The sequence below is a fragment of the Chaetodon auriga genome, chromosome 19 (assembly GCF_051107435.1).
Source record: "Chaetodon auriga isolate fChaAug3 chromosome 19, fChaAug3.hap1, whole genome shotgun sequence".
In the NCBI taxonomy this organism is placed as follows: Eukaryota; Metazoa; Chordata; class Actinopteri; order Chaetodontiformes; family Chaetodontidae; genus Chaetodon; species Chaetodon auriga.
The window spans coordinates 14,155,524-14,179,212 of NC_135092.1; the positions used below are offsets into that span (position 1 = coordinate 14,155,524).

The following is a 23,689-nucleotide window of genomic DNA, read 5'->3' on the forward strand; positions in this document are numbered from 1 at the left end:
TCTGGCAAAAAAAACAAAAAAAACAAAACAAAAAACAATAAATGTAGAAATCTGTTTAAGAGTTAATGTGCTATGTGGTACTGGATTATAAAAGTGTTGGTATTATTGTGTCCACTTCCTGTATTGCATATGATTGGTTCATTGCAACTATATTAAATATGCTGAGTCTCCTATCCAGTTGCCATTTTTATGGACTGAACAAAGTGTTAACTGTGTTTCTTCCTCCCTCAAAAGACCTTTTCATGATGCATCAGCTTTGATATTACATAATATGATGTATATCAAGGTTTTCTCTCAGTCAGGCTGAAAGCTGCATCGCCGCACACAACTTGAATCCAACTTTCACAGAGTCAACCATTTCTGGCACTTCAGGGACACTTCTTCTGTTTCTCCGTCTTTGGCGATGAGTCAGAGAATTTCTCAGTCCCTGCAGAGACCCATGGTTATCTCTTACCTGCCCAGACTTGACTTCTTGCCCTGCATGAAAGCTTAAGCAGTGATTAATGCTGAAGATACTGTCACGCTGTCACAAAGGATTTACTGAGTACCTGATGAATGCAGCTATTTTTCCTGTCAGACCAGATATTGACTCACACATTCCCCCTATTATGTTCATCAAATGCACTGTACATTTTTTTATGGGAAGAGAGGTCACACAATCAATAAATCCCCTCACAGCAAACATCTGTGACAGTCAATCACACACCAGTTGTTCTTGTTAACACATTAATTTGCAGGGATTGATTATGGCTCCAGGCTAGAGAGAAGGGCCAACCATGTGAGTTCAGATGCCAAATGTTAGCGTTTCAGAGCAGAGATTTGTATCAAAAGTGGTTTGTTTTTAGGTTAAAAAGCTGTGAATTGCTTTTCATTTGAGGCTTTTGTGAACCTGCATTTCTGGCTCGACTGTTATATAACTAAGGAAAGGCAGAAAGTGAAAGACAGAGGAGAAAGAGACACACTCTCACACACTCACACACACTGTCCAGTTGCAGCTCAGCTCGGTGTGGTCACTCGACTCACAGGGTCAGACAAATGAGCACTCACTCCTGCTCTGCTCATCTCTGTTTTCTCATGTTGTCACGCACATGTACCGCTGCCACTGCTGCACAAACTGGCCAAATACTTCCACACACACACACACACACACACACACACACACTTTAGGCTTTATAAACCATGCCAGTGGCTGCCAAGCGTGCCAAAAGGTCAGTCCATACCGCTGTTTGTTTTAGTTATTGGACGTGTACTGATCCTCAGCTCCACTGGCCAGTCAGGCCTCTCATGTAACACACTTACACACACGCACTCGTTTCCCTCATTATCTCCTGTTTGCTCTCTGTTTCTCTAAGTCTTTTCCTTCAGCAGCATCAGTGTGCATGTGACAAAGGATTTGAGAGCTTACTCGATTCGCGAAGCCTTTTTTTTTTTTTTTAAGATGGAGGGAGACACAGGAGGAGAATTCAAAACCGTCAAATCTTGGAGGTGTTAAATCAGATTTGAATTACAGTGGGAGGACGAGAGCGAGAGGAGGCAAGAGTGGGGGTGGATTCAGATTAAACCAAAGCCAAAATCTTCCCTTGTTCAGAGTGCCTTTACTGTGAGGATTTCCAATTCAGACGCTTTTCTCTTGCAAACACCATGAAGATATTTCCCTCTGCATCTTTGTGAGCTTGTGTTTTCAGATTGCAGAATTGGTGGACCTTCTTTGGCTTGCTCTCCACGGATCAAGGGCCTGGACTTTGATCGCTTCGTTCTCTCAAGGTGTTAAAGCAGGTTTGAAAGACTCCATTGTTTCACTGACCTGCACTGCATGGTGCAGAATTAATGTCACTAACACCTTATTGTACAGACTAGTTCAGCTATGCAAATAAAGTGGAGTTGCAGCGTGATTTAAAGCAGAATGTTTCCTCTTGTGGACATGCTGACCAACACAAAATGATTCGCTCATTTCATTTATTACAAATTTTAAAATGAAACATCTCATTTACATGCATTTCTCACATTGCCACTTCGTGTGTGTGTATGTGAGTGTGTGTGTATACTATTCTACCTCATGGTGGCCTTCTGTTGCTTGTTTTGTGATTTGGCTGCTTTTAGAGTGTAATTTCCCCTCCATCCATCCCTCTTCTATCTTTTATTAATGTTGTGTGTTTATTTGATTAGTCAAAACTAATGTAGCCATGGAAGGCATCTAATGTATTATCGTAAAGGTCATGCACTGTATACGTCCTTTTCAAGTAGTGACAACCCTAATTTAACCCAGTGCATCTTGCCCACATATGATTAGAATTTTGAGATTATTTCAGCATTTATGCTGGACACCTGCAGCTGCACAGTACCGCTTCTCTTTCTTGGTAAATTGTCCTCTTAGCGAGTTTATTCAAACTCGATAGGAATGAGAGATTGGATTGTTTGCTTTTTAATATTTACTTTTGAATAATAAAAAACAGGGTGGGTTCCCTCATGTCTTAAACCTTCATAAACAAACAAACCAATAAAAATCATTGAAAGGCTATTAGCTGGATTGAGGTAGACATACAATTCCCCACTGAGAACAGAGTTCATATAGAAACACGTCACTTTAAGTTCTCGCTAATTCTCTTTTCCTCTCAGTTCTTATGTTCGCTGTAATCCAGTGACAATTTCTTTCCAAAAACCACTCAAAAAACTGCAATGACTACATTTCCTCTCGTGCCTTTTCGTCTTCCTAACTGACTCCTCATGCTGTCATTAGAAATTAGCACGAAACCTCATGGAATTTATGTTTTTAGCACAGATGCCAAATTGATATAAATCCAAACTGGATTAATATTTAGTCATCCTGAGACATGGCAGGGTTCATTACAGCATCACTGAGCTGAAGACGGATGAATGAACATGCAGTGGCTTAAAGCAGCAACAGTAAATGATTTCATGTGGATTACACTGCTGCCCTGGGCACTTTATTAAACAGCTGAAAATGTTTATTTATTTAAAAGGATGAATTATTCTGCCATGATTTGCTCTCTGCAGTCTAAGACATACATGATTAAAATGATCAATGTGTAGTTTAGACCATACGCTTAAAAACGGGTCATGCACTGGTTTGGTTGGGCCACCAGTGACTACAGCATACAGCCGCAAATCCCAATGAGGTACACAGTGACAACTAGTGTCGGGTTTTGGCAATGCAGTGTTAATTCTGTTGCATGTCAAACAAACGCATCCAAATAATAATATTGAAGCACAAGCTTTACATCGGATTCCAAAAAAAATCCAAACTAATTCCTGACCTCTGATTCAGGAAACTATTCTGTTTATCCACACAGTAATGCTGTTATGAAATTCAGAAGCTTCATGAACTCTGAAAGTGGAAAAAATTACATTTCATTCATGTGATGTTTTGCAGAAATGAAGGGAGGAAAAAAACACACTAGGATGCAGTTAAATACAGCACACACTGTCACACAGCCAATATCCATCAGGGCACATTTTCTGAAAAGGTGTGGATTTATACAGTAGATATACAGGTTTACAACTATGTGTTTATTCCATAACGTCGCCATATTTTGTCTTCTCAGGTCCTTTTGATTCCTCTGGTTTAGACACTGAAAGACAAACACAGACCCAGTTAAACATACAGCATAAAAGTCTGCAAACTGTCTTCATTTGGTTCATCACGAAGAACCGAGCTGCCAAAGATATATCTGTCCTCTCCTATTTCAATGTGATCTAACATGACGGTTGGTACCACACAAACATGTCCACATTTCAGGCAGTCGCTGGGCTCACCCTGTGGTGGCAATCTCTCCGGGACCTTTCCTGTTTCCAGCAACAACCAAAGGTCTGAGCACTTCTGTGTTTCCCAGCGAGTCACTGCATAACTTCCTACAGATGATGCCACTGAGAGAGAAGAGGGAGGCGGGGTTAGAAACGCAGTGGTGAGAGAGGTAAGCTGAGAGAAAGGTGAAAGTCTTGAAGTCCATGTTTCATTTCTCACCTACTGAAATGAGTATGTTCCACTGAAGAGGGTAAGGGAGCTTCCTCTGGAGAGCCTTCTGAATGGCAAAAAGCCCAGCCACACCTGGAAAAGCAACACAGGACACATGTCAGTGGCACACATGTAACAGCCATCATTTTTTTGACCAATCAGGGAGGAGGAAAAACCCGCTTTTCACATGGAGGATCCAACTGCGATCAAAACATTGTCCGCTGTGGTTTGGAGTCAGTCTACAGGCTTTACTCTTTTTATCTGCGCTGAATCTCACTATCCTTGCACCCGGATGAGACGTGTGTGTACACTTCTTATTGGGGGGACACAATTATTTAGAATTTATGCACAAGTTGCAGCTTTCAGGAAAAAAAATGCAATGAAAAGGAGGATCACAACAGTGAGACCCACCACAGATCACTGTCAAGTTTATCAGACTTCTTTGCTATAGGATTCAAACAGAACCCTCATTTTCAGCTGGCAGTCTCATATAAAAACGCTTTGAAAATAATACATATCAAATCTTATTCTCATAAAACTATTATGATTATACAACTGCAACTCCTCTGTGTTGATTTCAGTGTGCACCTTGTGAAGACAGCCTGCTTCACTGACACCATTCAATGAATACAGCTCCCCCCTGGGATATACGTACGTCCAAATAATGTATTGTCTATAGTTTTATGGGTCTTCTTACAGAGTTTAACAGTAGAATGCTTTTTTTCACGTTCATCTACTGAAAATGGTAGGTTCAGGGACTGTCTGAGAAATGTGTAAAAACAGAAAACAATACAATATAATGTGTTGTTTAAGAATCAGATAATTCAGTGATGATTAGACAATAAAAAATGACAATACACTGTATTTACTAGTGTGGGAATTTGCACATCACTTACCAAGTATAAAGCTTCCAGTCCCTTTCATGAAGGCGTGAGACTGACAGGCAGCGTAACTACCTAAACCCTGAAAGTGAGAAAAACACACTATTAAAACATTTCTATGCAATTCATCTCCCAGGACATTACAAAGGATTCAATATGTGCAGCAGCGAGTTCATTTGACTGTCAGTGTCCTCCAGAAACCAACAGACTGCAGAGATGAGGAAGAAAAGGTAGAAATAAAAACCCACCGGGTGTTTGGCAGCCAGCGCATCGTCCACTCTGGTGAGACCGAGATTGACCATTTTGTTGACTGTTATGAGGCTGGAGGTCAAAGTCTTAGATGAAAAATAACATTAGCTCATGCTGACAGTGTATACATAACTCTACTGTGAGAACTTCCGTGCTGGAAACCAAGAAATACAGAAAAAGAGCGGAACAGCGGTTTGTATTTTAAAAAGACGGCGACACCTAATGGACAGGAGGTGGTACTGCAGATTCCAGCGGATTAAAAATTCAGTTAGGGAGTTAAAAAACTAAAAAATCTAATGAAAAAGCATTATATATTATGGAAAAATGTTCTCTCATAGATTGCTTTCTTCAGTAATTTGTAGAAGTAAATTTAAATTCATTCACAAGGAGAATTGCAAAATTGAGAAAACTGTAGAAATTAAGTTCATGTTGCGGAAATATGTTTTTCTTTTGTGTTACTCAGTCAGTAACCCTCAACTTTCATTAAATCTTCAGACCTTCAGAGTACACAAAGTATCACAAGTCTGAAACTCCTTCATCCAGCCATGAAAAATAAAGCTGTACACACCAAAACTACCCTTTATCTGTCACTACTGATCATTATTTGGTACCTTTTGGTAATAATCTGCTCATCCTTTTTGACACATACTCGATTGAAAACAGTACAAAGACAATATATTTAACGTTTGACCTCATCAATTTAATTGATTTTTGTAAATATATGCTTATTCTGAGTTTGTTTTGTGTGAAAAACACCTGTTTGGAACATTCCACAGGTAAACAGTACAAAGGATATCACTACATGGTCTTGGGAATACTTTGTAAAACCGCTGTCAGTAAACACAGCATTCTGTTTTTATCTACATTTTACACAGCGTCCCAACTTTTTTGGAATCAGGGTTGTATTATCTTGCTCATCTTTGGCCACTTATGGATGTTTATTTCTTGGTTACTATACTTGCAAATAAACACCTTCAGCACAGTTAAGTCCAGGGCCCAGTAAACAGAACACATGAAATTTGGTGCTTCAATAAAGTCATCATGGTATCCTGTCTTTGTGTGCTACATACCAGGCGTAACCTCAGGCCTGCCACGACAGCACAGCCTGCTGATCTCTAATCTGTGACCCCTGTGCTGAACTTTGACACCGCAGTAACCACAGTGAGGTGTAGGGTTCTGCAGAAAGACTGGAGCCATGCAGGAAGGAGCAGAAGAAGAGGCAGATGGAGAGGATCCAACTACCGCTGAGACAAAACAGACAAGACAGCAGAGCAGCTGAACATCTGGTATTTGTTACACAGGACAAAGAAGAAAGAATAGATACAGATACACATGATGAAGCCACAGAGTTAAAGAAAGGCTGAGTGTGTTTTAAAATGACACAAGTGACATTGCACACACACACACACCCACACCTACACACAATTTAGAGTCCATGCAGGAAGGTCCAGCCTTCTCTGGACTTTGTTATATTCCCCCGTCTTTCAGTCCAAACCTCATCTATGCAAAGAAACAACTGTTTAGGGACATAAAACCTAAAACTCTTTGGCTACAGCTAAGGATTATTTTAATTAGCTGTTTATCTCATGATAACATCTCTCACGTCACTGATAAAATACCAGACAGCTTAAAAAAGATGCACCAACGAAATCCAGATACTCGATTCACAGCTGCATAAAACAGAGATTCTTCCAATTTGAGAGGTTTGAACCAGAAAAATTTATGTACTCATCACTTCAGTAACGGGCCTAATATTTATGGGTAATTTTCTGACTTGTTGGACAAATCTTTAAAATATTCTAACTATAACATGTGGAAAGTCCAAGGATGGGCTTTTTAGCTTTTACGTTAACATTTAATTAATGCTTTATAACTCACTATAATGCTGTTGTTAACATATATGAGTTGGTGAATGTTTGTTAAGTCATAATTGTTGATGCTTCACAATAATAAACCCTTATAGTGTCTTTACAGCTGCTTACATTTACCTTACAGTTATAAACAACAAGTTATAAACTGGGGTGAAAGTGTTAATGTGCACCAGCTACAATGGCTTCCACTCCCCCATTCACACACAAAAGCATCCTTGAATTAAATCCAAAATAGTCAGAATCGCTCCCACATTCATCACTATCATTCACACTTCAGCAGCGCCACAAGCCAACTCCAGCAAATGAGGTTCATTTTATTTATTATCATTTTACATTGGAAAAGCAACTGTCAGTTATCCCCAACTGTACTTCCATTCACATATTGTAGCTCTTTATTTCTAGGTGATTAATGTTTATATTCTTACAAAACAAAAAAGATTTCAGACACAATCTGTACACTCCAAATCCAAATCACACCCCCTCCCCTCCAACCCATCGACAACAAGTACGCTAACATGGGAGCCAAATTTTAGTGCAGTGTTGAGAACCTGTTTCACGCACACATACAAAATAAACAATCAACAAGTCGCATGTACGTCTGTGAATTACATGCTTACTAAGTGTCTGGCCTCCTCACCTAAGACACAACAGGACACAATAAGCAGGTGTGCATTGTAGGTAATACAAGGAAGGCAGGCGATTGAGGATAAAGTTGACACAGAACAACTTCACTCGGACTGTTGTGTCTTAGAAAACGAAAGCAAGAAATGGTTTCGGTTCATAAAACCACTCTCTATCATAAAATTTACCAAAGGTGTGTAAAGGGGAGGGGCTTCAAGATTCAAGTTTAACACTCCCAGACATCTCTCACATGGAAGATTCTAGTGACAATGGTGGTGTGCAGTGTTTTCATGGAAAATCTGGGAAGAGCAACACCGAGGATGACTCACTCATTCGGGATCGGGAAAGGAGGAAAACAAAAATAAAAATCAAGTACTGGGGTTGAAGTGTTCAGTCCCCTTCCCTGCCCACGAGGATGTGACATCAAAGGTCCCATACTGTCCGCTTTTCACGACGTTCGCCTTCAAATATCACCAGGACAAAAACATGTTTCACAATCAAACGTTTTAAATAAATATAGCTCCATTGATAGAATTTCTTCAAAAAAATAACCCTTAGAGCAAACTCTCACGCAAGAAACTGAGCGCTACCCCGCCCCTCCCCGAGCCCAACGCACACACATACCATAACCCTGCAGATGCAAAAATACAGTTGAATAGACAGGTGTCTGTTAAAACCCAGCAAAACGACAACTGACTGGAGGGATTTAAAGCAGTTGATACAGGAGTGCCAAACTACAGGTCATAGCAGACTTTGGTCGAGATCATTTCTTACATTTTGTTTCCTTGTGATCGTCAGAAAGCTTTGACAGATGCTTTGTGTCTCCAGAACGTGAAATAATCGTTTTGTGATCACAGGAAAAGTAGTTTCTTTATTCCATGATCAGTGCAACAAGCTTTTTTTTTTTTTCAGTGGGGTGCTGAAAAAAAAAAAACCTGTCAGAGTACCAATAATACCAGGGACCGGCTTTTGAGACGGTAACTGGAGAATCTGAAAAGGCTGATGCTTGAAAATATAACCAGTTACTTCAGGTGATTAAAACCGTGTACCTTGTCTGAAACAACTTAACAAGAACTGATCAAACTGATAGAAAAAAAGAAACAAAATAATAATGCATGGGTGAAGAGAAGCCCTAGAAAAAAAAATTAAAGCCTTTATTTGGCAGCTACTTTATTAAAGAACAGTGAAAATATTTTTAACCCACCAATTTCCGATTATGAAATTTAAAACTGTGTAATATGGCCCCTTTAGGAAGAGAACGATACATTAACCCTGCCCATGTCAATGTCCTTCAGTACATATTGGCAGCACATAAACATACATACACAAGCATACACACACACATACACACTCCCACACTCAATACTGGTAGTGTGATTCAATCAGTGAAATCTGATGTGTGTGGTGGTTGGCTGCGTGGGGGGGGGGGGGGGGGGGTAAAACAGACAGGGAGGCGGCTAAGGTGTCGATGACCATGAAGACAGCAGCCATGTGCACCAGAGAGGTCAGAAAAGGGAGCGATACAGTGAAAAGGTCCATGTCCCATTGTACCAGCTGAGCGACGGGTACTGCAGCCCCTGGGTCCCCCGTTTGCACAGACGTCACCACACCCAGCGGCTGGGTGGAGGAACAGAAGTGGATGACGACAACATGTCCGTATTGTGGTCCAAAGAAGCTTGTCCAGTTCATCAACAAGACGACTTTCTCCCCCCCTCACATACAAAACCATAGCAGCAGGTAGAGCTCGAGGGTCTCCCTCCTCGAGAAAAATAAAGAAAAAAAAAAAAAAACTAAACAAAACAAAAACAAAAAAACAATACCTTTCCCCATCATCCACATGAAAAGCAAGCTATGGAGAATCACCAGTTCTGGGAAGTGGCAGATGTCTTTTTGCTTTATTCTCCGTCCCCTCCTCCATCTTCTCACCCCCCGAATCCATCAAACAATCAAGCAACCAACATTGTCCTCTGTCGTTAGTCTCTTGTCAGCAATTTGCCCTTCTTGCACTTCATCCCCGCTCCCCTCCCGCAAGTCTAACCCTGTCCCCCCGCCCCCTGCCCTGTTCTCCCTCCTCCTCTCCCAGGCGAGGATGAGGGCAGATCATCGTTCGGGCTCCGACTCCAGGGCCAGCACTCGCTTGCGCTCGCGACACTGCTTCTTGTGGGCGGGCCAGTCCCTCTGCTGGCACTGGGAGCCACAGTAGCGCGCCACCTGGCAGCGGCCGCAGATGTTGAACTCTCGGAGCTGTGGACAGACAAGGAACGAGATCAGCTTTGGCTCAACACCTGTTGGGCTAACGCTTTGGTAGTGTGATCACAGGTGACAGGGGGAAAAGACTTACAGTTTACATCCCCTGCTAATAAAACCAATGAAAGAACTGATTTCACTACACATTGAACTGACTAAAACCATCCAAATTTCACAGGAATGGCAATTACAGTACATACCCTCCTCTCAATGAGTGAACAAGGAGGATAATGACACTCATAGTAGGTGCAGGAGCACTCCTCTTCCTCCACCAGCTCCCCGTTAGCGTTGTAATAGCGTGTGCGGCTCAGCTCCAGATACTGCTCCTCCACAGGGTCAGCCGGTACCTGCTGGATGGCCAGCCAGTACAGAGACTGCTCTCTGGACAAGGAGGAGAATATACAAAGAAATATTAGACATGTGTCACATGTTTGACAATAAATATTTAACTATAAGCTGGAAGAAACACTGCATATTGGACTTTTACACAAGTCATAAAACACAATGATCCAAACTTTCGTTTCTCTTAACCAACACCATTCACATCACTCTGCTCATGTATTTTAAAGTGATGCTAGATTTGTCAGTTCTTAATGTTTATCCATTACTCTGTTAACAGGTCAGCTAAGCAAGAATACAAAATGACATTTTTTTTTTAAATAGCCACTAAATGTAAGCAGAGCCTATTGTGATGCTAACGCAATGCTAATTTTGCGTGATCGACTGTCAAAAAACCTCAGTGCGTTTGTTTCAAAATGTCAGGGCATGGGAAAAAAAAACACATCTCTTTCTAAGCAAATGCTCATCTCTCTCATGGTCTTTCTGAAAAAATGAAAAAAAAAAAAAAAAAAGTCTTAGTTGTCAGGCCCAGGCTAAGCTCAATGACTCAGACTGGTCTTGCCTACAGACAAACCATCCGACTCGTGCAGTAGTCTTATGTTCCTACAGAGCTACAGAATCACAGTTTAGCCTTTAGCGCTAGCACAGCTGTGCTCCCACCTCTGCTTGCTGGAAATCTCCTCTGGCTTGGGGCTCCAGCCCACTGGCACCAGCCGCAGGTTGTCTAGTCGGTTGTCTACTGTCACAGAGTTGATGTGGATGACTTGAAAACTGGGGGCAATGCCTCCTCTGTGCTTCTCCCTGGATCAAGACATATATTCAGATCGTAGGTCAGTTATTACAAAACAGCCCATTAAGATGAGGGTATTAGTCACTGATGGAGATGTGCAAGCCAGACTGCGAGGCCTGCAAGGTGGCTACTCCCTGTGTGTCAGTCTCATGGTGAAGGAGCATGAATTCTAAAGGTCACAAGCAGAGCTTTTTGACTTTCTCTGGCTAAAAAAGGTATTTGCTCACAACAATTGTCACAAATACCGTGTAGATAGAGGTACATGGACTAATTTACATACTGATGAACATGTGATACCAAACCACCAAATGACAGATCAACAACGCGGAACTGCTGACATAAAACTTGTGAGATACACAGTACTCAACTGACCTAACAGAGCTCCTCAACATACCAAACTCATATGAAGCTTTACTGATACCAGCAGGAAAAATGGTTTTTGGATGGCAGGACACAAGCCTGCGCTGGTAATGACACAATTTCTTTTCACAAGATAAAGACGTACTTTGAGAGATGTATATGCTGCATCCGTAGGTTCTCTGTTTCACTGACTACTGCAAAGTGGCCTGTACAACATTTATCAAGCATCTTTGACTATTCTTTTCCCAGACCACGCAAACATCCAGATGTCTAGTTCAGATTCTGAACTCTGATTATGATCAGAGGAGGTAAGATGCTCGTCAACACGAAGTCTTGACCACAGAAGCTCCAACAGAAGTTCAGTGTTTATTCCACACTTGATATGATGAACAAACTACTTACCAGAGCAGCTCATGTAACGGCCGTCCTGCCCAGCGGCCTTTACCGATGTCAAAAGCGTAGGCAAAGATCTTCGCTCCATTGCCATCCGCATCTACCTCCATGCGTGCCTGGAAATGCATAATGTAACTGTTCAGAAAAGTGGTAAATGTCATACTTGTCATAAACACGACTTGCAGTTGAGTTGTAGATGTTTACCTCAAACGCATAGTTTTCCACAAGCGGTATGTCCTGCTCATCGATCAGTGTGTATTTTGTCTGGAATGAGAGAATGTTTGTCACGTTAACACCGAAAACTGTAACAACCACAACAACTCTTACAGGAGCAGCTACAGTTTCATGGCCATGGCCTTTCGCAAAACAGCAACTCATTGAAAACACTTTAGGAGGAATCCAAAGGGGAAACAGCCAGTGTGACAGCAGGATCCTTTAAGGTCAAAACTGATCATGCCATCTTCAAGCATTCACAAACAACTGTTGGTGTAGACATTAAATACAAACAGAATATCATTACAGTTCAATTATTGATCAAAGTAGAGCCACCAGCTATCCAGATCTTTGAGTTAAGCTGTCAGGGAGCCTGGCAATTTACTAGCCACATCCCTGCTGAAAAGTTAACCAGGTTCAAATGTGGCGTTAGCGAATATATTTGTTCGAAGTTTAACAAGTTTGTGCAGACTTGAAAAGTCAAACAACGCTACTCATTAAAAGTGACATGTTCGCAGAGGCCACAACAGCCACATATGAGAAGCTGTTGGGGGTTATGTTCCAGCTCCTATTTGGGAAGCTGCCTGCCTGCACGTGTGCACGTGACAGCGTCAACACAGACATAAAAGGAGGGAATGTCTCTTTCTAGGCATCACAAATATCCACACTATCACACTCGTTGTTTCATCCAAAATGTATTGTGACACTGACCGCATGTGGGCTCGAGACGCGACATGTATATGTATATGTATATAAAAAGGAGCAACAGAGACTCGTGCTAGCCAGCTAAGAGCTACCTGAGCTCACGGTGAGTGATGGGACTTACAAATGCACGTGACAAGATACCAACACAGTGGCTCCACGCGACACTGAGCATGGGACAACACAGCACGGGTGGTGCTGTTCACATACCAAAAGGTCGAAACATGCAATGTGACACTTCGTCTCGACTGCCAGACTATTGTGTGGATATTAACAAGCATGACATCATGTAAATCAGTTTAATGACTGCTGACGGGAGCCCAGGAGCACCGGCTCTCACCAGGCGGGCAGCTGATTAGTCACAGCTCAAACAAAACGGTATGCACCGCGTCTCCTGAGTGTCAGTGTCTTGTGAGACGAGCAGCCCCTTCTCAACCAGCATTCAGCCATAGTTGAACGCCACATCTAGACATACTTATGTAACTTAAGCCAGAAAACGACGCAAGTTTGAAGGCACAGCTGTTGAGTTAGTGTGCTGTCCTGCCGGTGCTTTGTCACGTTGCACAAAAGAAGCAGTTGATGGAGCATGGCAATGGCTTCCTCATTAGCCGACACTTCACCATGTAATCCAAAAAACATAGCTAGCGTGGCACTGCTAACTGTACCGCCGATCAGTAAAATCACATGACCCACCGTCAAAAAAGAAAAACATCTGTCTTCGCATTCCCTACACTACCTGACACCGGTAACAACTAAATACAGACCACAGTGTTTACCTTTGTGGCACTATTCCACCGTTTAATATTAGCCAACGGCTAACGTAACCCGCTACATGCTAGTTAGCGTTAGCTTCATAGCGAGACTGTGGTGGCGGCGGAGACACAGAAAACCAGTCTGGCTCGGCACGGCCGGCTTCTCTAATCCGTTCAAATGCGGCTAAAATCGGTAAAGCTGAACTGCTCCCGCATCGGCAAAGGCTTGATAACCATTAAAGCGGCTGACAAGTGCCAACCAATCACCGCGAAACCTATTTTTCTATCGCCTTTTGTGGTCCCAGTGGGCCCTTCCCCGGCCGCACATGGCAGCCCTGGGATCCAGCTCACCTTCCCGGCCACACGGCCGAGCCGTACGATCCCGAGCTTGAAATCCGACATCAGGAGGACGGGCGGTGGTGACAGGGAGAGGCGTAGTATCCAACCTAAGCAGTATTCAGGTTTAAAACTCGCAGGGGCAGCCCCTCAGCCCCGCTGCGATGCCAGTTTGGGTGAACTGGTTGGATGTTTGCCCTGACTCCGGGTCTCTCCGGCGGCAGCCCAGCCTCGGTGTCACCGCTGCTGGCGCAGGAAAGCCGAGCGAGCTGCTGGGGGCGGGGCGACACGAGCCACTAAACACACCCTCCAATCAGACATTACGTTACGTTTTTTAATACGAGGCGTTCGATCATGCTGTCCAATAGAAAATGGCTATTTTTAACGACCGCCTGTTTTAGTTATTACGTCATTTAACTCTCGTGACCACTTCCAGCCATTTTCGCGCGAAATGTTCGACGGCTGGGTGGGATGATATGGAGCTACAACAGTGACTTTACAAAGAAAATTAAAATTTTGTACTGAAGACAAAACCTGAACTGAGAATATTTTGTCATTGAATCACTTATACTGGAAATAATTGTATTGGCACTGAAAAAATGGCAGAGGCTTACCACAGTCAAGCAATTTGGATTTTGACGCATGGCTTCTTATATACCAAATAAAAATACGTTATAGTAAACATATGTTATTAATAAGTCTTGTTGAATAACACAGGTTACAGGTAAAGTCATCTCAAAGGACATTGAAACACATCATCATATTTGAACTTGCATAAAAGCCTTGACATATGATCAGTACTAAAACAATGAATGAATCTGAACTGCAAATGCAAAACTCAGCCATGGCCACACACCTACAGAGATGGTGTTCAAGCATTGTCACACTGACTGGTAGCAGAGTCTATGATCTGGCAGAGAGGAAGTGGTATGGTTGGGTATTTGTAGAGGTCTTGATTATTGAGATGAGGTGCAGCTGGTGTGGCTCGGCTCCGATTCCCGCACACCTGTTTCCACTCACACAGATAAAGAGCCACTCAGGAGTGGCAGCAGGTTTGGGAGGCACCTCAGGTTAGGACTGTGACAAATTACATTGAACCCAGTCCAGTTTAATGTGAAAAAAACAGCATCACGTTTCTCATTAGTATGCAGATTAGACTGTAGATTACACGCTCTTTGCCCCCTGCCCTCCACACCAAAATAGTGACAGAAGGTTGAAACTGAAAAGCTCTGAAAAAAAAAACTGCTGCTGAAAAAAGATAGACATGAAGAAAAAAATCTGAAGATTGAAAAACACATCAATTTTTCTTCAGTGCTAACATTTGTTTGAATGCCAATACAGCTTTTCCAGTACAAGAGTTTCAATGCCAATGTTTCCTTTTTCAGTTGAGGTTTTGTTTTCAATGCCAAATTATATTTTCCATGCCAAAATTTTTAAAGTCACTATTCTGTCTCCATAGAATACATCCATGGCTTACTCATCTGTTTGATGTCATAGTGTATGACGTTTGCTATGAAAGTAGGTTTGATGCAGGGCCATTGAGTATGCATGTTATTTACTGTACATCAGTATGGCAATCCAGCACTTAGGCTACTGCAGAAAGTAATGTAATGATCATATTGGTAATGTTGAAGTTCTCTAAGTATGAGATGCAGAAGTCATTCCTTTGTTTGAGTGTGTATTTGGCTACTACCTTTGCTTGTTTTTTTTCTCGCTTTGACTGTTGTAAAGCCAGTTACAACTGTCCTGTTGAAAATAATTTTTATTTCTATTCATCCCATGAATCCAGCAGACCAAATACACAGAAACTGACAAATTCCCTTGTGCAATATTAGTGCATATTACTTATTATGTTGTTTACTTATTTATTTATTTAGCTTTTTTACTGATGCTTCCCACTATTAACCTATCCCCTTTGCTGATGTTACACTGCAAATTTCCTCAATAAAGGATTTTCTTATCTCAACTTATCTTATCTTGTTTAAAGGATGTACCACGCATGTATTCATCCCAACACACTCTGATGCTCATATGCTAACACAAGATAGGGGCTAAATGAAGAGTTATTTTTCTGCTTATGTTTTGCTGCAAGGCCTATAATTAATTTAAGTATAACAAAGTTCAAACACAGTCTGATAGCAATAAGAAATGTTAACAACAAAAAAAAAAAAACTGGATGAATCTCTGTCAAAGCAGTTCAGCACAGTCAGCACCTGGATACTGGGACACTGAAGAGTCGAGGCCTCATTGATGAAAAATGAGTAAATACATCCCCAGAAGGAAGAAACACAATGTGCCACTTTTGAATCCAATTAGCCGCAGTGGATGAAGTGGAAATGTCAGTCCAAAAAATCTCCAGGGCCTGACGCCGTTTCGTCTGGAACCACCAGACGCTGTGCTGTGAAGTGTTCACCAGCATCGTCAGCCCCATCCCAGCACATCTGTCCAGTGACAAGGATCAGTTTCAGTTCAGTTAGTAAAGTGAGTGAGCGCCCTCTAGAGATCAGGGCCTGAATTACAGAAGGACCATTCAGAACTGTCAAAACACCTTGACTCTCAAATGTAGAGATATCTTCAAATATGGCCTAAAATGCAGAGTTTCCATTGTGTGCTGAAGTTATTCCAGTTCCTAAGACTGTGAATGTGATGTTGCTTTCAGATGAAATCCCTCCAAACCTTCTATTTTCTGACTGGGTTTTCCCAACAAGTCTTATTTACGATAAATGACGCTGTCTCACCATTTACTTTAAATGAAGTAATGAAGTAATTTAAACAGTAAACAAACAAATATTTAATTTTTAGTAAAGATCTCTTGCCTCCTTTAATATTTTTATTCATTGTTGTTTCCCACTTTTTAGTGTATAATCAAGGATTTGGCTCTTTCTTCCACAACAAACATCACGGACAGGGAAACTTTGCTTGTTTCATGATGTAAACACCTGCATGTCTTGTGTTTACCAGTTTTTACCCATTACAAAACATCTTCTTATCTGAAAACAATGACCCACCTTGTCTGAGCCAGAGTGAAGCTGGGAGGAGTGGGAGGCGTCCCGCCTCTCATGCTGGTTTGAATTTCTCGTGATTTGATCTGTTTCCTCCAAAAAGGAGCTATAGCTTTAACAAAAAGTCTTTCATTTAAGCTCACGTTACAAACTGATGGGACAGAAAGGACTGTGAAGAGGAAACAGAGCATTTGTTTTAAACCTCTTGTCCCAGTTCTCCTCTTCAGGATGCTTAGAAAACTTTAAATAAAGACATCCACCAGTGAAAGCTGAGCACAAGGGTAGACAAAGGCACAAATATGCCAACAACTACAAAAAAATTATAGTTAAAACAATATATCACATGGTCCCGGCCAATTATCAGGGCAGACCATCTGTCATAATGTGGACTTCTATACATTTGGTTTATCTAGACTTCACTGAGGAGCTTTTCCAGACAGTGGGTGTTGCTCGTTATTGCTAAACAGAGCTGCCTCTGAGGTGTGGCTGCATCTCTAACTCCTCACATGATGAAACTGAGTATCACACCCAGCTGCTCTGGAAAGTTTAATTATACTCGTCTGCAGTTTTCTCACATTATTCAGTAAATAAAATGAAAATACTCAGATAGAATACTTTTGAATATGAGACTAGTTTCATTAAAACTACACGAGAAAAGGAGCAGTCTGCAGCACTCATTCAGAAAAATAGCCTCGATCACCTTTCAGTACAGTCGTGAGTTTTTGATGCATTAATGTGCAGGTTTATATGCAGCATGTTGACTTTATAACCTGATTGTGAAGTTAAAGCCAGACTAGCAGTTTGAAGTCTTTCCCTGCAAAGTAACCCCCGGATGGGCTAATAGTAGTAAGAGTAAAGAAATACCACTTCCCACTGAAATCAGGTAATCAGGGAACTACTTTAACTACAGTATTTGGTGTTACTTGAAGTCATAGCTGGAAATTTGAGAAGTTTTAAATGGCCAAAAAGATTTTAAAAAAAAAAAAAAAAAAAAGGAGATTGAGGCAGGAGAGTAAGGCAAGCTAAAGAGAAGGAAAAGACTCTGTAGTAAGTAACTTGATGTTTTAACCTGTTATAAGGCCTGAATATCATATTACACCTGCTTGTGATTAAAACGTAGTTATAACTTAAAAGGCAGTTATCAGCTGACGCCCAAATGAAACAGCTGAAACCGGCAGGGCAGAAACCTTTTTTTTTTCCCTCTCAGCTCTGACCTCTGATGTCCGCCTCACTTCCGTGTTCCGCTCACCTGTTACACCTGTATTACAGCGCTGTACTGTAGGTGCGCCTCCTGCTCCGCCGGTGCACCTGTTGCTTTATTGTGCCATGACCGAGGAGCTCACAACGTGCGATTTAACATGCCCGTCCTCTCCGGAGGGCCCACAAGAGGATTTAAACGCAGTAACCGCCGGGCAGATGGATGGTGAGCAGCCCATTTTCTCCGTGTTGAGCGGCGGTATGAAGCGGCAGCAGTCGGCGGGGGACACCGCGGTGGCGACCTCACCGGCCGCGACCACCGGCGACACCGAGTCCGGGATCTTCTCTGGTGAATGCGAGCTCTGTGTGGAGCACGAGTCTGAGCTGGACTTGTTCTGTGGGACCGAGCAGAAGCTCATCTGCTCGCACTGCGCCACCGTGGGCCCCTGCCGCGGACACACTGTGACCCCTCTGGCCACCAGAGTAACCGCAGTCAGGGTGAGTGTGTGGAGCAGTTCACAGACTCAAACAGCTGTTTTTTGTTTTTTTAATACTCTGACTGAGCTGGGGCATGACAGGGGCTGTTTTCCGTTTTGTAAATGTAGCTCCAAGGTAAATGTTGATAACTGATCTAAGCTATTATTTTACTTCTAAGTTTATTTTATGAGAAATATGTATTTTTTCCTGTTTCAACCAGTCAGTTTGTTGAGAATGGCAGCTGATTATGTGTGTTCATGCAGCTGATAGCGTATTATTTGTGCTTAATAACTCTTTGCTGGGTGTGCCACGTTTTGTACAGGTATTTCTCACTGATTCCCCTCCACAGTATTTGAAGGACAGGATTTTCTTGTTGCCTCTCCAGCTGATGATGTTCAGGTGTGCTCAATCAAAAACCACAATGTGTGTGTGTGTGTGTGTGTGTGTGTGTGTGTGTGTGTGTGTGTGTGTCCGTGTGTGTTTTCCACCAGAACCAACTGGTGGATGTGTGTGAGAAAATACAGCTGCAGGCACTGAGGATTGAGAGATTTGTCAACCAGACTCTGACAGCCAAAGAACAAAAGCTTCAGGTGAGAAAAACCACTGATCTCCACCCAGTCAGCCACACACTGATGATCACACACAGAACTGTGTTTTAACACCGACTGGCTGCCTTGATAAAAAGTCACGTGCTTTGCAGACATGTGTTGAGTTTGCGCATGTGGTTCCTGACCCCCATAAAAAGTCTCTTTGCGTAAGAGCCGCGACTAAACATTCTTTTCACCAATTAAACAATGCATCTGTCGCTTTGTTCCAAATCCCACACGTATTCACTTTACAATGAGTTTACAGACTGAGAAACGCTGAAAACTTACACATTTAAGAAGCTGGAGCCAGTGAATGATTGACAGTGGCAATAACTGGTTAATCAGGTATTGAACTAATCATCTCAGCACATCTTTGCTTGTAAAACAGGCAAGAAATCATACCTGTATCACTGTAACACACCTGTAACACTTTAAATATACAGTGAAAATATGTGATTTTGATTTGCGTTAATTCATAAACACTGTACCTTGAATTAGAGGCCGTGTTTGCTAATTCAGTCAATTTATCACCACCGCGCAACGAAGCAGAGGCTGCCTCTGTCAGTGAACCCATATTTATTAACCTTCCTGAACACGGCGGGTGTCTAAAGTGGTCGGAGGCATGGTCATGGGTGTCCACCGTCATGTTCAAATGTTCCCTAATGTTTGATTTCGAGGATACTTTGCTATACGCCTGCCTTCATAGATGAGGGGCCTTTCTTAAAGTTGTAATAACTGATTTTTGGTCCACTTTGGGGGCAGGATGTGAACACAGCATTGACACATCATCACCTGTTAAGCTGACATGGTGAACTTGTTAGCCAACAGTTACTTATTTACACATCCAGCAGTTAGTCAGTCAAGGTGTGCTTTCCATTTCTACCAGCTCTACCAGAGGAAAAATCTGGCTCTTTAGCTCCTCCATTATGTTCACCAGCTAGCTTTTTTATGACCGCTAAAGCAATAAACATTTTCCACAGCAGACACTTTGACTTGTCATACTACGAAAAGCACTGGTGTTACAAACGATACCCATGACTCAGTTTTATTGAAGCATCCCAGTAAGTTAAGACAGTGGGACAGTGAGTCAGCATGCATCACACCAGGACCCTGAGACTGAAGCAGCTACATTCAGTTCAGCCACCATTAATTGTACTGTTGACACTCTGAGATTTCCTGCTTTCTTCTGTTTGTATCATGGGAGGTTGAATAGCCGCTGGTTGTGTATTCCTGACTGGACAAAACAAATAATTTTAAGAATTTTAAGAAGTCCTTTATCAGTGATTTATTAGTGATATAGTCAAATTTGGGGAACATCAGTTGAGAAAGGGTTTAGGGGTAACATTAGAGTTGCAACAATTCATTGATTAATGGATTAGTTGTCAACTATTAAATTAATCACCAACTATTTTGACTATCAATGAATCAGTTTGGAGGAAAATGTCAAATTTCTCTGATTTCAGCTTCTTAAAAGTGAATGTTTTCACAAAACAAAACCTTTGAGGACGTCATCTTGGGCTTTGGGAAACACTGATCGACATTTTTCACTTTTTTCTGACATTTTATAGACCAAAGAACTAATTGATTAATCGAGAAACTAATCGTCAGATAAATCAACAATGAAAAGAATCTTTTGTTGCAGGTATCATAATCAAACAAGAACATTTTTCTGACTTTTTTTTATCAGTTCATCGTAAATTGAAAATATTTAATTCTTTTAAGTTTTTAGTGCATGATTTAAAGCATCTGATTGAAACCTTTGAGGGTTTGATGAAACTTAGAATTAACCTGTAACCCACGTAATTTCTCCTGTCAAGTCGTCTAATATTTCTTCTTCTGTAATCCTCTCCTGGTGTAGACGGCGGCGAGCAGGGCGAGGGAGCAGGTACTGGCTCAGGTCAGCGCAGCACGTGAAGCCCTGGAGGAGGAGGAGCAGCGTCTCTTGGAGGAGGTGCAGAGAGAGGAGGAGCGCGTGGAGCAGTGCCTCCTCACTCAGAGAGCCCACTGGAGGCAGGCTTTGGCCAGTCTGACGCAGACACGCTCCGGTCTGGTGCACACGCTGACGCACACTCCGGACGCACAGCTGGTGGTGAGAGGCAGTTTAGTCAGGAAGGGATGGGCAGGGATCAGTGTGGGAAGAGTTCTGAAGGGGAGAGGAACTTGAGTTCAAATAACCCGATAATGGTCATAAATCACTAAACTACACTTTGTCCCTCTCTCCTGTTTCAGATCGGTGTGCAGGAGATAGCTGAGAGGTAAGCTTTCGTCACATGACATGCCTGTGAATGGATTTTTTTCACTCAGGACAACGCAGAGAGGTAATATCTGTTCTGCTCTTGCTGCTCGTCTGTCTCTGTGTCAGGGTGGAGGAGGCAGAGGGGGTCGGGGAGCCCTGTGACACAGACCAGCTCAACCTGAACCCAGGCTGCAGTGACAGCAAGCTGCTCAGAGGCCTGTGGGCCACTGCAGTGCTGCTGGGGCCAAACGGTCAGTCGACTTTCATTCAGTCTCCATGCAAACATGACATGCACTGATAATGGTCATTAGTATGAAGCAGGGTGTCTGGAGAAGAACGTATTGTGTACAGTCTGAATATTCTTTGTGTATGTACAGAAAATAGAAAACTGAAACTGAAACTCTTTGTCTGTGATCTCCCTCCAGTGTTGCAAAAATCCTTGACTGAAGTCAATATTAAAATGTTAAAATGCTCTAGTACAAGCAAAGGTACTGCGCTCAAGTAAAGGTACTGAAGTATTATCAATAAAATGTACCTAATATGAAAGTAAAAGTACTCTTTTTGCAGAATGACTCCTTTCAGTGTGATAATATTGTATATATTATTATTATTATCATATAAGCAGCATGTTAATATTCAACTGGACCTAATTTTAGCTGTTTCAGGGAATAAAAACACATCATATGTTATAAGGAGATATATATGCTAATTATACACTAATGCTGTGCTGTAATGTTCTGTATGTAAAATGTATTAGAAAATCATCCAGTAATTACAAAATAGCTGTAACATGACTGTTGACTACATTTCCTTTTTAAAAGTAGTGGAGTGGAAACTTGGTGGATAACCCGTTAAATTCTGGAGCGGATCAGAATCACAGGGTGGATACTCAGATTATTTTTCATTGTTGTTGATGTTGCAGTGGAATAAATGCCATACATCATAAAATCCACTAGATGTCAGTCAAGTTCAGTAGTGAAGGAAGACGATGACTCCACGTCACAATCCACATTCACATGTACCAGTAATCCTCTGGGGTAGCTGCTCAAACTTCAAAAACAGAGCAGCTGTTATGGAGCACTCGGCGTTATGGAAGAACCGGTACAACTGCAACGATGCCACTATTATAACAATGCTTTTATTCTAGTCTGACGAAGGTGTGGCTATGGAAACATAAATACACTCATCATGCAACTAATTGTACCCTTAACTACATCCATATATACATATAGTGCTCAAACTCAAGGAGTTATTTGGATTCGGAGTAAAAACAGAGAAACAGGAGTCACTTTCTGTTCCTCTGATCCTGTGAAATTAAAGAATAGAGAGTCAGGCATTAACAGATACAGCTCCGTTAAAGATAAATCCTGGACCTCGCTAATGTCGACACCCTGTTTGCAGCCCTGTGGACAAGCTGTAAACCATGTCTGATTGTAATAACGCAGCAGTTTGTGACATTCATTCCAGCTTTTCTTCCTCCCACAGCTCATGGGTCATCTTGTTTAAAGTTTGACAAGCGCACAGTGAGCCCTCTCCTGTCCCTGTCTGAAGACCTCTACACTTTGACCTTCCTCCACAAGAAGGGTCGACAATCCCCAATGCCCTACGACCCGGCGCGATTCGACTTCTGGCCCAACGCGCTGGGTTCGCAGTCTTTGTCCTCCGGTACTCACAGCTGGGTGGTGGACGTAGGCCAGAGTGCTGCCTTTAAGGTCGGGGTCTGCTACTCCTCTCTGGAGCGTAAAGGCTCCGGGAACGAGGCCCGGCTGGGCTACAACAGTCAGTCTTGGGTGCTGTCCCACTACGACGGGGACTACTCCTTCTGCCACGCAGGGAAGAAGGTGCCCCTGCAGGTGGTGAGGAGACCCCAGAGGATCGGCCTGCTGCTGGACTGGCCCAGTCAGACGCTGATGTTTTACGAGCTGGACTCCAGTGCCGTGCTGTACTCTGTCACACAGCGCTTCAGCGCCCCGCTGCTGCCGGCGTGTGCCGTGACTGACCGCAGTATCACCATACTACACTGACGGCACACACTGCCATGAAAGAAATGCCCTCAAACATGTGAAGAAATGCCAGAGGGAGACGACTCTCCAACGCCAATATGATCAGCAGCTTAAGATCCTCCATTTGTTCAGCTATGAACTCAGTTTCTATTTATTGTTTGCTTCTCCATTAGCAGTTGTTGATTCTTCTTTTTTTTTTACTGTTTTTAAAGATTTAATAGATTTCTTTATCTGTTGATCATATTGTCCAAAGCAGTGTTTTTTTTTGACTGACGATGATTGTTTTTTATCAGTAGTTGTTGTGATCATCAGTCACTGGTTGATCCAGGACTGTTGTAAATGTTGTGTGGCTAAGAAACTCACTGCAGATAAGTTTGCATTGTTGTATGATCTGTAAACCAATTATTGCAGCTTGTTATCTTATTTAATACATTAGTAAAAGGGGGCAGTCTTAGGGTCA

At 42.3% G+C, this 23,689-nt stretch overlaps 3 protein-coding genes across 3 annotated transcripts; 1 reads left to right on the top strand and 2 right to left on the bottom strand.

Moving 5' to 3' along the window:
• Positions 1-1,941: 1,941 nt before the first annotated feature.
• Positions 1,942-5,275, bottom strand: tmem141 (transmembrane protein 141). Its single transcript, XM_076757320.1, has 5 exons — positions 5,103-5,275; positions 4,870-4,936; positions 3,983-4,066; positions 3,775-3,885; positions 1,942-3,590 (listed from the first exon to the last, which is right to left on the bottom strand). The coding sequence occupies exons 1-5, from the start codon at positions 5,154-5,156 to the stop codon at positions 3,529-3,531; spliced, it is 378 nt and encodes a 125-aa protein (XP_076613435.1). The 5' UTR covers positions 5,157-5,275; the 3' UTR covers positions 1,942-3,528.
• A 2,002-nt stretch (positions 5,276-7,277) lies between these two features.
• zmynd19 (zinc finger, MYND-type containing 19) lies at positions 7,278-14,100 on the bottom strand. The gene is made up of 6 exons (XM_076758849.1): positions 13,743-14,100; positions 11,929-11,988; positions 11,734-11,840; positions 10,842-10,982; positions 10,043-10,223; positions 7,278-9,839 (listed from the first exon to the last, which is right to left on the bottom strand). The coding sequence occupies exons 1-6, from the start codon at positions 13,791-13,793 to the stop codon at positions 9,696-9,698; spliced, it is 684 nt and encodes a 227-aa protein (XP_076614964.1). The 5' UTR covers positions 13,794-14,100; the 3' UTR covers positions 7,278-9,695.
• Positions 14,101-18,032: 3,932 nt separating this feature from the next.
• bspry (B-box and SPRY domain containing) lies at positions 18,033-23,342 on the top strand. The gene is made up of 6 exons (XM_076758607.1): positions 18,033-18,424; positions 18,895-18,993; positions 20,849-21,079; positions 21,220-21,245; positions 21,353-21,477; positions 22,712-23,342. Exons 1-6 carry the CDS (start codon positions 18,056-18,058, stop codon positions 23,248-23,250), a joined length of 1,389 nt encoding a protein of 462 aa, XP_076614722.1. The 5' UTR covers positions 18,033-18,055; the 3' UTR covers positions 23,251-23,342.
• Positions 23,343-23,689: the final 347 nt, after the last annotated feature.